Source organism: Cyanistes caeruleus, chromosome 14 (genome assembly GCF_971803275.1).
Source record: "Cyanistes caeruleus chromosome 14, bCyaCae1.hap1.1, whole genome shotgun sequence".
NCBI lineage: Eukaryota > Metazoa > Chordata > Aves > Passeriformes > Paridae > Cyanistes > Cyanistes caeruleus.
Window position 1 is genome coordinate 14,287,033 of NC_141714.1, and position 16,195 is coordinate 14,303,227.

At 56.7% G+C, this 16,195-nt stretch overlaps 1 protein-coding gene across 2 annotated transcripts; it reads right to left on the reverse strand.

The window, feature by feature from the left end:
• Positions 1-2,152: 2,152 nt before the first annotated feature.
• Positions 2,153-15,880, reverse strand: EDA2R (ectodysplasin A2 receptor). Of its 2 annotated transcripts, XM_086850256.1 has the most exons (10): positions 15,658-15,853; positions 10,368-10,476; positions 9,521-9,699; positions 8,665-8,750; positions 8,335-8,499; positions 7,719-7,865; positions 7,098-7,576; positions 6,820-6,868; positions 6,259-6,426; positions 2,153-6,199 (listed from the first exon to the last, which is right to left on the reverse strand). In XM_086850256.1, the coding sequence occupies exons 2-10, from the start codon at positions 10,452-10,454 to the stop codon at positions 6,090-6,092; spliced, it is 1,470 nt and encodes a 489-aa protein (XP_086706382.1). In that variant the 5' UTR covers positions 10,455-10,476; positions 15,658-15,853; the 3' UTR covers positions 2,153-6,089. The 2 variants fall into 2 exon arrangements, with proteins under 2 accessions (XP_086706382.1, XP_086706381.1); XM_086850255.1 differs by having other exon boundaries at positions 2,153-6,426; positions 15,658-15,880.
• Positions 15,881-16,195: the final 315 nt, after the last annotated feature.

Genomic DNA, 16,195 nt, shown 5'->3' on the forward strand with positions numbered 1-16,195 from the left:
GCTCCACTGTCTGTAGACCATGGAGTTCTTGTTAACACAGGGCTCATTAATTAGCCTGGTCCCAAGCAGGATCCCACTCGGAACACTTCATTAGTGCCAACACCTCCAGCAGCTCCCCTTTGCCTCTCAGTGCTCACTGGGAGAAGGACATGCCCTCCGAGCAGGGTCTCCTGTGAGAAGGATGCAAAGACCTCATGTGACTGCAATCTCACCCCAGCAGGTCTGAGATAAGCTCAGCTCAGGGGTCCCTGTCTGCACAAGGACTGGTCCCCACCTCTGCAGGTTCATTTCAGGGTGTGCAAGGGAGGTATCCACACCACACACATTTCACTTGGGCTCTTTAAAGCAAAACCCCATCTGTCAGGAGCATGTGTCTCAGCAAGGACTGCTGGCTGTGATCTGTGGCTGCTGGGGGCAGCAGGTCACTCATCTGCCTTCCTGCTCCAAAGACAGCTCAGGAGAGGGCCCAGTGCGTGTGTCTCGTGGGCCAAACAGCATTCCCTGGCATTCCCCCTGCAGCCGGAGGCTTGCCAAGCTGTGAGTGCCTTTGCACGGCTCTGCATCCCAGCTGGAGATGTTCCTGCTGGAGGCAGCTGAGGGAAGGAGCGGGTACCTCAGCACCCTGACCTGCTGCCAGCCTCTCTGGGAAGAGTGGCTGAGGTGGCTCCAGCCTTGCTCTGACCACCAAGGCCCTCAGCCACACATTTGTCTGCTCACATGGAGCACGTGTGTTTCTCTGCCAGCTCTGCTTCACAGGAGCTGACTCTTATCCCAGCTTGGAGTACAAGAATCCCAAGCACTTTGAAGAGAACACGATTGATTTAGCATCGCTCCTTGGGCTTCAGCCAAAAACAAGGCAAGACCAGACAGCACAAGTGGTCTGAGGTGAGGAGCAGAGGGGGTGTAAACCTCTTGATCACTGGGAGTTCCTGCCTTGGGTGGGAGCATCTGCTCTGCCTGGGAGGGGCAGCCCTGTTCTTCCAGAAGAACAGACTTGAGGTGTGGCCAAACCCACCTCCCTTTTGCCTACTGCAGTGTGTCCAGCCACCTGAGAATGCAGAGCCCAGATGATTACAACCCCAGAGCCAGGAATCACTCGAAAGTAAGGCATGACATAGGTTGAATCCCATCCCAAAAGCATGGAGGAAGCTGCTCTCCCAATGGACACTTCTGGCCCTCTCCTCCTGCAGCGACAGTGACCTCAGCCAGGTGACAGGCACAGGCAGGGCTTTGGGCTCAGGTCACCCATGGGAGGGCCACAGCATCCTGCCCACACCTTCAGCCTCAGGCTGGTGCAGGCAGGGACACTGAGACTGAACCTGTGCAGACTGTGGGGATATTGGGCACTCTCAGAACACCCGGGCTGCAGCACATACAGCATCTATGACAGCAGGCTCCAGACACCATGCTCCACAGAAAAGGCTTCTCTGGAAGCTGTGGATGCTGAGTTCCCCCACCACTCCATGGCTTTGTGTTTGGTGGTGGATGAGTGGTTCTTCTGGGCCCTGGCTGTGCTGTCCATAGCTGTTGTCCTGTGGAATGACAGAGACAGCCAGGCCTGCAGCCACGGCACTGCATCCTCACACACAGGATGAGCTGCAGCACTGCAAGCACTCCTAGAGCCTGCCAGAGTCTGGACAAGTATCATAGCTTTAATTAGAATAGAAAACATCCTTCATGCTAATAATTATTTTAAACATACCAGCATAAGGGCATGAATAGGCTTAATGAGCCCCGTAATTACCCAGCTTAAACAGTAACTGTTCCTCAGTGAAGGTTCAGGAATGGGAGTTCCTTGGGCATCTTTTAGGGGTCTCTGCCTCCCCCTGGCCCCAGGCCATGCAGGGAACCACACCAGAGACTTGGCCACTATGGGGAACGTTAAACCCACGTAAAAACCAAAGCTGATGCCTGTGGTGGGGGGCAGGCGCTCCGGGGGGGCCCTGAGGGGACAGGGCCATGGCCCCCCCATCCAGCACCACCCACTGCAGCCCCTCCTGCCCGTCCCCACACCAGGGATGAGGCTGCTGACCTCGGCTGCTGCAGCATCTCTCTGGGAAGCGCTGCCTGCCCTGCCAGCCAGGGCCCAGCAGGCGGGCAGGGGGCCCACAGCAATGGGGAGAGGAAGCAAAACTCACCAAGCGTCACCATGTCTGGCTCCAAATTTATTGAACTACAAACACACATCACTCAAGAGCACCAGGTCTGGAGGAATGTGAGGGACCAACCCCCTTCCATTAAAAGGGGGTAGGAGCTTCAACTTCTGCTTGATTTGAACACAAACAACACCCCAAACCCAACAGTAACAATGCTACAGAATTCCAATGGTAACAGCACAGAATTTACAAAAATATAAATAACCTATTCATAACCTTAAAGAAAAATAACATCTACCATAAAAAACAACATGTATTCCCTTGGGTAGACCGTGGCTACAGAAATGTAGTGATTATTTTTTCTGAAAAGCACCAGAGTCTGAAGTATTAAATAATCCAGCACAGAGATGGGAATCTCCCCCCAGCACTTGCAGACTCTTCCAAGAAGTGTGCCCAGATCAGTAACACCAAGGTTTCTTCAGTATTGCCCATTTCTGTTAAAAGCACATTGGAGGGACAGCTCTCATGAGCCCCCTGTTCAGGAACAGTACCCGAGGGATGTTCACCAATTGTTTACCAGAATAAACACTTTAACAACAGTGAAGTATGTGCCTATTTTAAGTCTATGCTTAAGAGCTTCCCAGAACAGGGCTGGATTTAAACTTATCATACAAATTCCTCTGCAAATCAGACTTCCAGGCAAGAGTGGTGTGGAAACCAATCACTTGTAAAAAAATAACCCCATTGCACTGGAGTGTTTCCACTGTTCAGTCCTAGCTCAAGTTTGTACAGATGCAGAGTTATTTGATTTCTTTCACCTCTCTGTGAGCCATGCCAGCTTGGCACAAATGGCTTCCTGAGGCTGTGGCATGAGATCCAGCACTACAGGAATTTCCCTCCCTTACATTTCATGTGTAATGTTGAAAATACTATTACAAAGTCAAGTATCAAGTCCATTGGTTCCCCGCTGAAGCAGTTCCCTGCTCAGGGATCACCGTGGCTCCGATGCCCCAGTCATGGCGTTATCCCGGTTTTCAAGGCTCTCGTGGTTCCCTGAGGGCTCTGGCTGGGCTGGAGGCAGCCTGGCCAAAGGGTCTTAGGGTGGGCTAAAGGCTACCTGTTGAACTTTTGGCCCTTGTAAACACAGCTGGCTTTGTCACCACAGCTGAAGGAAGGTGTCTGCCATGAGCACAGTGAGAGTGGGGAGCAGCCCTTGGCTGGGAGCCGGGGGAGCCTCACAGCCACGTCCTGCAATGCCCTTGTGCAGTGCCCAGCCCTGCTGGAGCACCACCAGTGCGACCTGCACCGACGTGAGGCTCTGCAGGGGAACCACAACAGCTCAAACACATAAAACCAGTCCCTGGCAAGCAGTGCTGAGGCAGCACACCCTGTGGCACAGCCTCCTGAGGGGCAGGAGCTGTGGCATGGCACACAGCACCCTACACACCCTGTATGGCGTGGCTCAGACCCACACACAGCACAGCGCTGCACCCTCAAGGCAGGGGTTGAGTTTTGATTGCAATATTGCTCAGATATCAAACAATTGAAATATAAGTTTACCTTAAAGGCTATGAAGGAAAAGGGGCTGATTTCTTTATAAAAGTGAGGAAAATCTCCAAACAAATGAACTAAAGCCTCACTCCATTTGCCTGGCCCAGAGTCCCACCATGGCACAACGATGGAGCTGCCCAGCATGTGAAGAGATTTGCAGCACACACCTGTGACACGTCCCTGCTATCCACAGCTCTAATTTAACAACTCTTCCTGCTCACCTCTTGTTCCTGACACTGCCATGTGACAGGAGCAGGCTGGCTCTGCCATCCTGCCCGGCTGTCCCAAGTGACCACACGCTGGTGGCACTGGTGACACGGGAACACACAGGACAACACACCCAGCCCAGTTCCAGCTTCAAAGCCAGGGCCAGCAAGCTGAGCTGCAGGGAGGCTCTTAGTCAGATGGAGTGGGTGAAGTTATTTTCCTCCCACTGGAAGTGACTATGTCCACAGAGGGATTAAATATTTATTGGATTTTGTGAGGTGATTAAACCCAGCACTCTCCCTGCCACAGAAAAGCCTCAAACAGGAAATCCCTGGCCCCAGGCTGTGTGTGCTATAGCAACACTCCTGGCTGCTCCCTAACAGCGATTGTGCAGCAAGAGTCTGACTAATCCTGGCCCCACATGGAACAAGGTTCAACGCTGTGAGTCTTGGGGAGCAAAGAGCAGCAAAATGACCTTGAATGTGGAAGAAACAAGCAGTGAGGGGAGGTGCCAGGTCCAGCTCAAACTGCCCATGACTTCACTTATCTGAGCACACCCTGGGCGTGCTCAAGCCCCAACATCTTTAAACAGGGAAAGGAAACACCAGCAGCTGTTATTACCTGGGCTGGGGGGGAGGTCTGCCTTCCTGGAAGGTACTGTGGTCAGATAAAGGAGAATTCTGTGGGCTCAGCCCAGGGGCCTGGGTGGGGGCAGCAGGCAGTGGGGTAACAGTGCCACTTGCTGGTGACCACCACACCACCGGCCTGAGACCCCGGTGACAGGCAGGAGCAGAAAACACTCCATGGCAGTGAGGAACAAAGCAACAGAGGCAGAGCCCCAGCGATGCTGTCTGGGAGTCTCGGGACAGCTAGGGTGACACCACACTCACTTCCTGAGCTGGAAGGGACCACAAAGATCCTGGAGTCTAACTCCTAAGTGAATGGCCCATGGAGGGACTGAAGCCTCAGCCCTGTCAGTGGTGCTGGGCTCTGAGCCACCGCCGCAGCCCCGCCGGCAGCTGCTCTGCCCGTGACCCCGGCAGGAGCCGCCGGCTGCGTGCCTGGCCGCCCCCGCAGCGCTGTGCCCCGCTCAGGAACGTGTCCTGCAGCCCCCGCTCCTGTCCAGGGCCACCAGCAGAGCCCCAGTGGCCAGGGCACACCGAGAACAGCCCAGCTGCCTGCAGCCCCCAGGCTCAGGCACAACACCGAAATCAGGGTGAGCGGTGACAGCAAGACTGTGGCAAGTTATGACAAATCCCCCCAGGATGAAATACCAAGCAGAAGGGTGCTCCCCCTTCCCAGCAGCAGCTCCCAGGAATGAGAAACCTGGCCATTTTTAGGCAGGAAAAAAAAAAAAAAAGAAAAATATTATTTTAAAAGAGGAGGAGCTTCTGGAGGAGCTCCTGCTGTGCTGGCACAGGAATGTCACTGCTGCTTGTGACCGGTCACAGCTTCAGCTCTCAGCTGCCACCCACGGCACAGTGCCCCTGCCCCTGACACCCTGTGCCACCACAGGCGGTTTGTGAAGCTTTGGAGGTGATGGGCAGGGAACAGCCACGAGGCTGGGGTGAGCCTGCACCTGCCCACAGCCAACAGCCACAGCCCAACGAGGATTTACATCAGCTCATCTTGGGAACCTGTCTGAAACTTGTGCCAGGATGCTACACTGCACCACAAATGAACATGAAAGGAAGGTGCCAGGGTGGCACAGAGGGACAAAGGCTGGAGCCTGGCACATCAGCCATGGCCAGGTCATCTGCCAAGGAAATTGCAACACAGAGGGAGAGAAGCAACTGAAAAGTAAACAGAAAGTGGCAGCTGGCACCCAGGAAAGCAGAGCATGGGCCAGAGGAAGGATGGGAAAGCTGGAATGGAAGGGAGAAGATGGCTGGGTCCATAGGAGGACACTGCCCACAAAGACAGAGCCCCATGGCTGAGGGAGCCCTGTGGCAACAGTGGGGCAGGAGAGGGCTCGCTGCAGAGCCAGAGCACCACAGCACAGGCAGCATAATGACTGACAGGCAAGGGTGTCACAGCCAGAGAAAAACAGCCTCTGGAGGGGCCTGAGTAAGCCCTCCCCCAGGAGCAGGGAAAAGGCACAGCTGTGCTTCCTGGAACCCCTGTGCAGAGATGCCCCTGTTGTGTCCTTCCATTCCATGATGCAAAGACCACCTCTGTGTGCTCCTGCCATGCACACCAGGGAGGTTATGTGACTGCAGGCCACCAGATCCTCTCTCACATGAGTGCATGCAGCTTCCTCTGTCCCTCCCTGTCCTCTAGTGCTGGCGGTCCGGCGTGGGGCTGAGTGTGAAGTGGTCGCAGAGCAGGAGCAAGGCGTCGAACCGCTGGAGCCGCTGCAGCGCCTGCGCCAGCAGCGGGACGGTGACGGCGGCTCCCGCGTAGCTGAAGTGTGTGACCAGCTGCTCGAACCCCGAAATCCGTCCCAGCAACTGGGGCATGAGCCCCAGCTCCAGTGCCACGTGGCTGAAGTTCTTCACACCGTTCAAGGAAGGGTCCAACAAGAAGGCAAGCGACTGCACCAAGGAATGGGGCAGCTCTGCTATGGGGAGACCTGGGGGCAGCAACACAGCAAAGCTGGGTTAGTACTCACCCTACCCAAACAGAATAAGGGCAAAGAGAACAGCCAGCCTCCAGCCTCAGCCCCTGATGAGCAGGTGAAAGGCCACCCTGCCAGGGAAGGTATTTCTTCCAACATCACTTTTAGAGCTCAGCAACATGCAGCTGGCTCAGTCCTGGGGAAGCTGGTGACCAGCCAGGCCACCTGCCCACAGGCCACTCCAGGCAGCATCACAGAAATTATACCCTGTGGAGCAGCACCAAAGGCCACAAGTCAGGTAAGTCCCTGGTGGGGACATGGTGGGCTTCTGGAGGAGCTCCCTTCCAAGAACCTGCCTCTGATATGCCCATACTTGGAGTACAGAGGTGAGACTGGAAGGCCCCTTACCTTTGGCCGTGCTGCTGATCTGAGTCACCAGGCTCTGGGCATCATCCACCTGGCGAGACAAAGACCCCAAGGTTGGTGGCAGCCTAGAGAGAACAGCAAAGCCTGGCTCTGCTCCCAGGGCTGTCAGAGGGGCTCAGGGAATGGTCCCTCCAGCCTTACCACCCTACATTAACGTAACTCAGTCCATGCTCCTACCCCTGTGTTGAGCCCAGCCTCTGTGCCTGAGCCTTGGGCAACTGGCAGCAGTTCTGAGGAGTGACGAGGCTGGAGGAACTCACCGGCTGCTCCCCAGGTGGGATTTCGGCCATGGGCAAGTGATGAGCCCCCTCCTGCACCACAGCACCGCTCTCTGCTGGAATCCTCTTCATCGCCCGGCTTGCTGCATCCTCCAGCCGCTCACCACCCACAAACTCCGCCTGGGTGGAGAACTTCTGGAGGTCCAGCTCAGTGCACTCCACGGGTGCATGTGGCCACTTGTGCTGCATCTCGGAGGCGCAGGAGGAGAGCGGGGCCAGGGCCTCCACCGTGCCCGGCCGGCCCTGCCTGGGGGTGGGGGGCGGCAGGACCCCGTCCAGGCAGTCACCGTGGCCCGAGGTTCGGATGAGGGGCTGGCTTTCCAGGAGGCTCCTGCCCAGCTGGGCCTTGGAGGCAGTGCTGACTGCAGTGGCTGGTGGCAAGTCCATCTCTGGCTGGAGAGAGGGGAGCTGGAGACCCACGGCTTCCCCATCTGAAATGAACTGCACCGCTTCCACGGGGCCTGGAACCAGAAACCAGCATGGATCAGTGAAGCTCAACATCCAGCTCCATCCTTCTGCCTAAGGGCATCTCATCCTGGGACCATGTGAGCTGGAGCCCAGCACCACCCTCCCCTCCCCAGGGAAGGCAGCAAGAGCTGGTACCTTCTGCCTGCCTGTAGCAAGGGCTCAAATTCTTCACACCCAGGCAGCAGGGTCCAGACATCTGCTCCTCGCACAGGAACCTGCCGGGTGTGGCTGCAGTTGGGAACGTTGCTCGCTGGCCTGAGAAGTTCTGTGTCCTCAGGAAGACTTGGAGGATAGAGGAGAAACAGCCTGAGCAGAGGTTTGGCTCGCTTCCCTAGCATGTCCTCAGCCCTGTGGTATGTCTGCCAGCGAGGAGCTGGAAGCCCAGCAGCTCCCTGGCATGCTGCTGGATGCCATTCTGCCCCAACCCTGGCCACCAAACCTACAGCCCTCTTCATTCTGCAGCAAAGAGCACCCAAGCAGAAACACCTCAGAAGGGAGGATTGGCAGTTCTGACTGTGAAATGGCCTCCTCCACCTGATGGCCCTAGGAAGGAGGAAGGCTCCTCTGTGACACTGAGCAGGTAAAGCACAGCAGAGGTCCTGCAGGCATGAGAAGCAGGATGAGGTGCCTGCTCTGTATGGGCTGAGGAACAGCTGGGTCACTGTGCTGTGAAAGCTGCAATGCTCTACCCAGCAGGAAGGGGCCATAGGCACAGGTGAATGGCACAGCAAGGAGGAAGGCACCAACTCACCTCTCTGGCACTGGCTTTTCCAGAATCGCTTGCAGTAGATGATGGAAAGCGCCAGAAGCACCAAGACGATGATGACCAGGGCACTGCTGGTCAGAGCAAGAAGGGCTGTGTCCTGTGGTGGTACAGTAGGGACAGCGACCTTCACCAGGTTTGTTCTGGACCGGCCTGCAAACATAATCCACAAAGTGCTGGAGCCAAACTCCGAGGCTTGGACCACCCCTTCCCTGCCCATCCCATGTCACATGCCATGACTGTGCCTCCTCCAGCAGGGCTGAGGCTCCCCCGTGCCCACATCACCTGCCCCCAGCCCACCAGCGTGGGGGCACCTACACTGCGGCTCGGAGGATGGCGTCTGCTTGGTGCAGGGAATGCACTCCCACTCCAGCTGCCCGCTGATCCGTGCCTTCCTGTAAAACCTGCCAACAGAGCAGACAGGCTCAGCCTGGTCCCCAGTGAGCTCCCACCATCCTGCCTGTGCAGCCAGCTGTGCCACCCACCCCACAGCAGAGGGGGACAGCTGACCCTGCACTCCTGCCTGGCTGGCAACAAACAGGAGCAGCAGGGCTCTTGTCTCTGGCTAGAACCACACTGCACCTACTCGTTCATGTTGAGACATTTGTCAAGAAGCAACATCTTTCTAACAGCACTCCCACCTCTGTGTCTGCTGAAGTGGATTTTAATGATTAATGGCTCCCCACAGGGCTGGGAACACCCCAGCTACAGCTGAGGTGCATACACTGGAGCCCTGACTCACTCCTGTCCCAGGCCCACCACTGGCCAGCGGTGTCTGCAGCACCTGGGTTTGGTACAGGCTGCCTGAACACAGACACTTCATTTCAGTCACCGCTTAAACCCCCTCTTTGGGGACTACCAACCATAGTGGTCTACAACCCTCCATCTTCCACAGCTCAGCCACCTTGGTGTCCACAGAACACCTAGAGTCTGGAAGTTCTCCTTGACAGCTCTTTTACAGGAACCTTCAGGTTCCCTTCTCTGGAGCTACAATGGGACCCACCAGATGGGTCTGACTTCCATGTCGTTGGCAGTGTCCTCACAGAGGCATCACTGGGTCCCCAGGCTCCTCTCAGGTCCCACGTGGGACCATGGGGGCTCAGGTGAAGCCCCCTCTGCCCAGCCCCTCGCTGCCTGTCCCCAGGTGTGGCTGTGGTGGCTGTGCCCCGCTCACCCTGGCAGGCACTCCCCGCAGACGGCGTCGGCCGTGGCTGTGCAGTTGGACTTCTGGAGGCGGTTGATGAGGGCACAGGACAGGCAGGGCTTGCAGCCGTGATGTCCCCAGCGGTCCTTGAACTTCCTGGGCGGGCAGGCCACGCACTGCGCGTCCCCGCCGCTGCCATCGCCGCAGTCCTGCAAGGCACGAGGTTGGGGGCATGGCTGTGGTGAGGGGTCACCGTGGGTTCCAAAAGGAACTGAGGGAAACCGTGTCCCCTCTTTGGGGGCAAAGGGTGGCAGGGCCACAGCTCATGTTCTTCAGAACCCAGCTGAGAGCAGCTGCCACCAGTGCAGTCCCCAGGAGACACTGGGGGACCCTGTCTGCTGCCCAGCTGGGACTCACTGGTGTGCTTTGGGTTTTGGAAAGCTCCAGCAGCACCATGCCCCAGGAGGCACCACCAGGGGAACCCTGCTGCCTCCCACCATTCCAAACCTCTCACCCCTGAGGCCAGGCTGGGACTCCCTGCAGCAGTGTCCTGCTGGCACCCACCCATGCGCAGCCCAGCCAGGCAGGGTGACCTTGCTCAGGGCTACAGACCAGGGGAAATTTTGACTTCTACCAGTAAAAAAAAGGAAATCAATTTGCTTCTTGTGCTGTCTTAAATCCCCCACCACCTCCTGCTTTCATTGTCTCACCCTTCTACCAGGGTAAGTGAAACAATCCACCATCCCATCCTACCAAGTTTCTGCTCTTCCCAACATGCTGGGACCTAAGATCATCTTTCTGAAGGGAGGCTGGCAGAGGATTAACCCAGCTGTGCCACCCATGATGATTTCTGCTCCTTACAGAGAAGTCAATTTACCTTGGAAAGCTCCTGCCCAGGCATGCACTTTCTGCAGGGGACACATTTCTTCTGGTCATCCAGGTACTCGCTCTCTTGGCAGGCCATTGTGCTGAAGAGGAGAGGGGAGCTTGGGAACGAGAGGAAGAGAAGGCAGAGAGATCAAAGCCAGCCCTAACACATTTGGGATGATCAGTGTGCCCATCTCTGGGTGGACATCTCCACCTGGCCAGGACAGCAGCCAACACTGCTGAGTGCCGTGGGTGGGACTCGGGCAGGAGGTGATTCCTGGCTCCTTCCACATGGCTCCATCCATTCCAGGCTTCCCAGCAAGGCTCGTGATGAGCTTCCCCATTCTGTTGCCATCTTGCAGCTTCACAATGCAGCAAATGAAATTTTAGTCCCAATATTGAAGTACCGACCCACTAACTGCTCATGTCACCAGTGGATTCTGCCAGCCCCAGCCGTAGCTCTGGGTACCAGAGACAATCAGTAGAGAGCTTGGCCCCAGCAAAGGCTCAGCAAAGCCTTCAGGATCCAGCACTGGTGTGACAGCGCCAAATTCTGGTGGCTGATGTGTCCCTGGCAGAGCAGGACACACTGTCCCACACACACCCTGCACCCCCAGCAGAAAGGGACACACACACACCCCTGTGGTCCTGCTGTGTCCCCAGCAGACAGGGGGACACACACACACCCCTGTGGTCCTGCTGTGTCCCCAGCAGAAAGGGACACACACACACCCCTGTGGTCCTGCTGTGTCCCCAGCAGAAAGGGACACACACACACCCCTGTGGCCCTGCTGTGTCCCCAGCAGAAAGGGACACACACACACCCCTGTGGCCCTGCTGTGTCCCCAGCAGAAAGGGACACACACACACCCCTGTGGCCCTGCTGTGTCCCCAGCAGACAGGGGGACACACACACCCCTGTGGTCCTGCTGTGTCCCCAGCAGAAAGGGACACACACACACACCCCTGTGGTCCTGCTGTGTCCCCAGCAGAAAGGGACACACACACACACCCCTGTGGCCCTGCTGCTCCACCCTGGAGCTGTGCAGTCGCTCAGGCTCTTGCTCCATGCACGTTTCAGCTCTGCATGGCATCGCTCACAGCTAACTCGGAGGACCAGCAGAACAAGCTCTCACTTCCCTCTGAAACACCCTCCAGAGCCTTCCTGAGGTGCATTAATGGCTCAGCAGAACAACAGAACCAGCCCAGGAGCCACAGGGCTATACTGTCAGAAAGGATGGCTCAAAGGGCAGCACAGGACCAGCATCTTGATCAGGGCAAGCAGTTCAGACTGAAGTTGCAAAACTGAGCAATTTATTTGGAGTTTTGGAACTGCCTGATTATTTCTGCAGGTTCTAGATGGGTTCTTCCCATGTCAACAGGGAATAAAATCCACTTTCACTAGACCAATCTCCACTTTGCTTTTCCTCGTACCGTGTGCAGAAAATCAGGAGAAAAACTGTTCAAGCTGCCTTGGGAGCAAGTTCTCAACACCCATCAGGAATAGCGAACAGCTTTTGGAAGGCACCACCCTGAACTGCCCAGAAGAACCTGGCACTTCAACCAGAGCTGCTCTCTAGGAGGGAAGCTTGGCCAGATGTCTGGCCCCTGCAAGGCTCTTGCAGCAGAGGGGATCATCTACAGGACCCCCAGCACCTCCTGCCACAGCTCCTTCCCCTCCCACAGCAGCATTCCTCTGCAGGCTTTTTCTGCCTCCTCTGCCTAATCCCACCACTCCCTTGCCGCTGCCTTTTGGAAGCAGACACTTGGCTGGGCTCCCCCCGCTCTGGAGGGCCAGGATTCATGGGAGATGAGGTCTGCCCAGACCAGCACAGCGCATGAGTCACCCTCACGTAGCTCCTGCTCGCAGCACATGGGCTGATACAAGGATCAGCAGCCAGATCCACGGGGACAGGAGGAGCTGAAGGGACTAAATCTGTCCTGCAAGCACCTCGGGAGGGGCGTGGGCTCAGCCTGTAGCTAGCATAAAGGTTCCTGACACCATTAAATAGAAGATTTGTCACCATCTCAGAAGGTGGTGAAAAGGGAGCCCAGTGTCACCGCCCCAGGAGATGCACAGGGTTTGGTGTCAGGGTCCAGCTACAGGTTGAATGCAGGAGGAAGAATAAAAAGAGGAAAGCCAGGTCCCAGATGAGTGACACACATGTCCTTTGGAGGGCTGGCACACAGGGCAGGAGTCCCCCAGCTGCTCTGGGAGGTTCCAGGGGCCTGAGCCCAGCCTCTGGGTGAGTTCAGGGCCCACAGCCCTGCTCACCCCTGGCAGCAGGTGCCTCTGCACTGCTGATGCTCTGGTCTGGAGTTTGCTTCAGGCTTTTGCCCCTAAATAACCGCACAAGATGAATGAAACAGAATTGCAGGCAACAGGAAAGGAGCCCAGATACCAGAATATGGAGAATATGGAAAGCAAGGGGCTGATTTTTACTTGATCTCTAAAGTGCTGTAATACAAAGAAAAAGGCACTGGTGAAAAAAACCTCAACAAAACAAAAAAAAACCCCAAACCAGCAGGGTTTTTGGTGAAACTCTCCTCTGAACACAACTTTTCCACTTTTCCTCATCTATTTACAGGATTTCCCAGCCTTTCAAAGGGCCTGAAGCTGAGACAATGCCCTCAAAGCCCCCTCCCTTCAAGAACCCGGTTTAAAGCAGTTTGCCAAATACAGAAAGTTACACAGGCCAAAGGAATCCTGTGTCAGAGCTGCTCCAAGCACAAGGACGTCTGCCAGGATGATGGAATCACTCAGGATGGAGGAGGCAGCCATACCCCATGTGCCAGGCAGGTCTGCTGCTGCTCAACATTTTGTTGAATATCTGGCATGAAATACAGAGTTGGGAGATCTTTGTGCTTCTTATTTGAACACCAGCAGATCCAAGACATTTGATTTGTACATGGAGGACACAGCTAAACCACCTGATGCTGCCCTGGCATGGCAGCAACCTTGGATCACCAACTGGTCTTACTGAGGCTAAAGGAAAAGCCAAATCCAACAACTCCCACTTCTTTGGGACCTACATGGAGTCTCCCTGAGACTGCCAGAGCCACACATTTTGTCAGGGGAATATAAAGGTGACACAGTAACATAACGAGTATACATGGGACACAGTAGCAATGTACTTATAGGCTGAGGGAAAGAGGAACCTCCCTGCCATCAGTCCCAGAAACATGATATCTAACTTAAAAACATAATTAATTTGTTAAAGAACTCTTTTATTGTCTTAAAGAGACATCCTGCTTGAGCAGGAAAGCAGAATAGGTTCCCCACTGTATCAGCCCTTAAGATACCAAAACCACGAGCTCCTGAATGAGTTTCACTGCATGAGATGAAATGGTTCCAGCAGTGCCACAGTGTGAGCTGAAGTTTATCCACCCTGTGACAACACTACAGCTCAGCCACTGTCTTTTCTCTATGAAAGTGTAATTTTCAAAACAAATTTAGACTTCCAAAAAATTAGTATTGGAGTCCAATCTATTTCTTTTGTGTGCAGCTAAAGGATTCTGGGAGAAAAACAAGAGTGAGGAAAATAGTAAGTGAAAAGGTAGAAAATGAAAGTAGTCAGTGAAACCTTCAGGGCTGCTGATTCTCCCCATCTGCCCAGCAGGTACTGGGGCAGGGGGGGCTGGCAGGGATGCAGGCAGGACAAGATGAGATAGGGTGGGCTGCTTCCCATCCCAGCCACAAACCCTGTCCCCTCCAGCCATGGGTCTCTGCTTGTCTGGGACAGGAGGTGCCCAGAGCCACCCTCAGGGGCTCAGACACCCATCCACCACCCCAGCAGTGGCTCTTCCCTGTCACCACGTGAGCCAGCACACACATTACAGATTTCTACTCTGCTGCAGGACTGACTGGCACAGCCAGGCAGCACTGTACCTCAAGATGAGACACTTGTATACATTGGAACCTAAGAACAGAGAGCTGAAATCCTAAATAAGAACTGCAAGTGAAAGGCAGGGGGAAAAAAATGCTATCTGGAAAATATGAGTGCATGCTTCATGGTTGGCCACAGTCAGTTCCAGTCTCCTGCTCAGCCATTCCCTCACTCTGGTCCAGGCAAAGTCTCCTCATCTCCTTGCGCTACAAACCGTGCTGGGAGAACCTCGGCAGCACTGGGACTCCTCTGGGCAAAGGGCTTTTCACACAAGCAGAAAAAGAGGAAAAAGGGTGGAATCTGAGCCTTTCCACCTGGCTCAAAAATCAGCAGGTTTCCCAACTGGAGATGCTGCGCACAGAATTGCCCACTAATTGTTTTATCTGGAGTGGCTGGGGGCTTGTGTTTGCTGGAAGTGAAAGCACCGTGTGCTCGGATGGAAGTGCTCCGAGCTGCTCTCACACTCTCAGTCCTGCACAGCACCAGTCCCCAGGGCAAAATACCCACTTTCCAGGGATTTTTGCCAAGTCAGGGCTGCCCACTTTGGAAACCCACACTCTGCCTTAACAGGTATCTCAAGTAACACCCCTAAAGCTCCTATCAATTTGCATAAAACTCTGGATTTCCTTCTGGTTTTTTGCCCCGCATGTAATTCTCAGTAACTTTCACCATCTTCCTGCAATAATCAGAGAACCGCCGAAGCCGTGAAAGCTCTCTGAGACCATGGAGTCCAACTGCTCCCCCAGCACTGCTAAGGCCACCACTAACCCACGTCCCCAAGCGCCACATCCACGCGTCCATTAAATCCTCCCCAGTCGGTGACTTCACCGCTGCCTGTGGCGGGGCAAGAATTGTTCCGGGGAAGAACTTATTCCTAATGCTCGACCTAAATCTAGCGACCCCCGCATGTGGCAGCTGCTCGTGTCTGGAAAAGCAGGCGAGGCGAGGCTGGCGGCGGGAGGGGTGCCGGCCGTGGGTGCGCCCCGGGAGCGCCGGCCCGGCTCGCCCACCGCCCCCGCAGCCCGGCCGGACCCCGCCGGCGCCCCCCGCCGCCCGCTCGGGGAAGGCGGCGGCGCTCCGGGATATGCCCGGGCACATCCCGGCCAGGAGCTCCGCCGCGGCGCGGCCGCCCCGCATCACCCGCCCGGCACCCGCCGGGACCCCGGCTCCGGTGTCCGCATCTCCCGTCCCACCCAGCCGTCGGCCCGGTGCCGCCCGGCCCGGTACCGCCGGCGTTCGGAGGTGCTCGCGGAGCCGGCTGCAGCCCACGTGTATCTGCCGGGAGCGGGACCCGCCGCAGGGCCCGCCGGTTCCCCCGGCCCGCAGCCGCCTCGGCCCGGCGGTGACACCGGCACCGGGGAGAACCGGCACCGCCGAGAGCGGCCGGGCAGGTGCGCGACCCCCGCGGCTTACCTGGGTCCCGGTGCCGGCAGCACGGAGCGGAGCGGGACCGGCAGAGACAGCGCAGACCCGGACCCGAACCCGAACCCGGACCCGAACCCGGACCCGGACCCGGACGGGGACCCGGACCGGCACCGCACCGGCAGGGACTCGGCTGCCCCGCGTGGAGCGGAGCGGCTCGAAGCCCGTCCCGGCCGGGCAGCGGGAGTGCCCCGCGTCCCGCCCCGCAGCCCCCATTGGCGGCGGCGCCGCCGGGGCGGGCCCGGGGGGCGGCGGGGCCGGAGCTCAGCGCCGAGCGCAGGCCGGGACAGCTCGCTGTCACCCGCCGGGGTGTGACACTAGAGAGCCCTCGGGTTTGCGGGACCTGGGGCTGGCCGGCAGCTCAGGTGGAGGCTGAAGGAGCCCCGGGCCCGGCCGTCCCTCTGCAGCCGTGGGGCAACAGAAAGAAATAAACTGGCGGGTTCCGATGCGGCTGTGCCTCGCACAGGGTGTGTGCACTGTGTGCTGTGTGTGTGTGTGCACTGTGTGCTGTGTGTGTGCACTGTGTGCT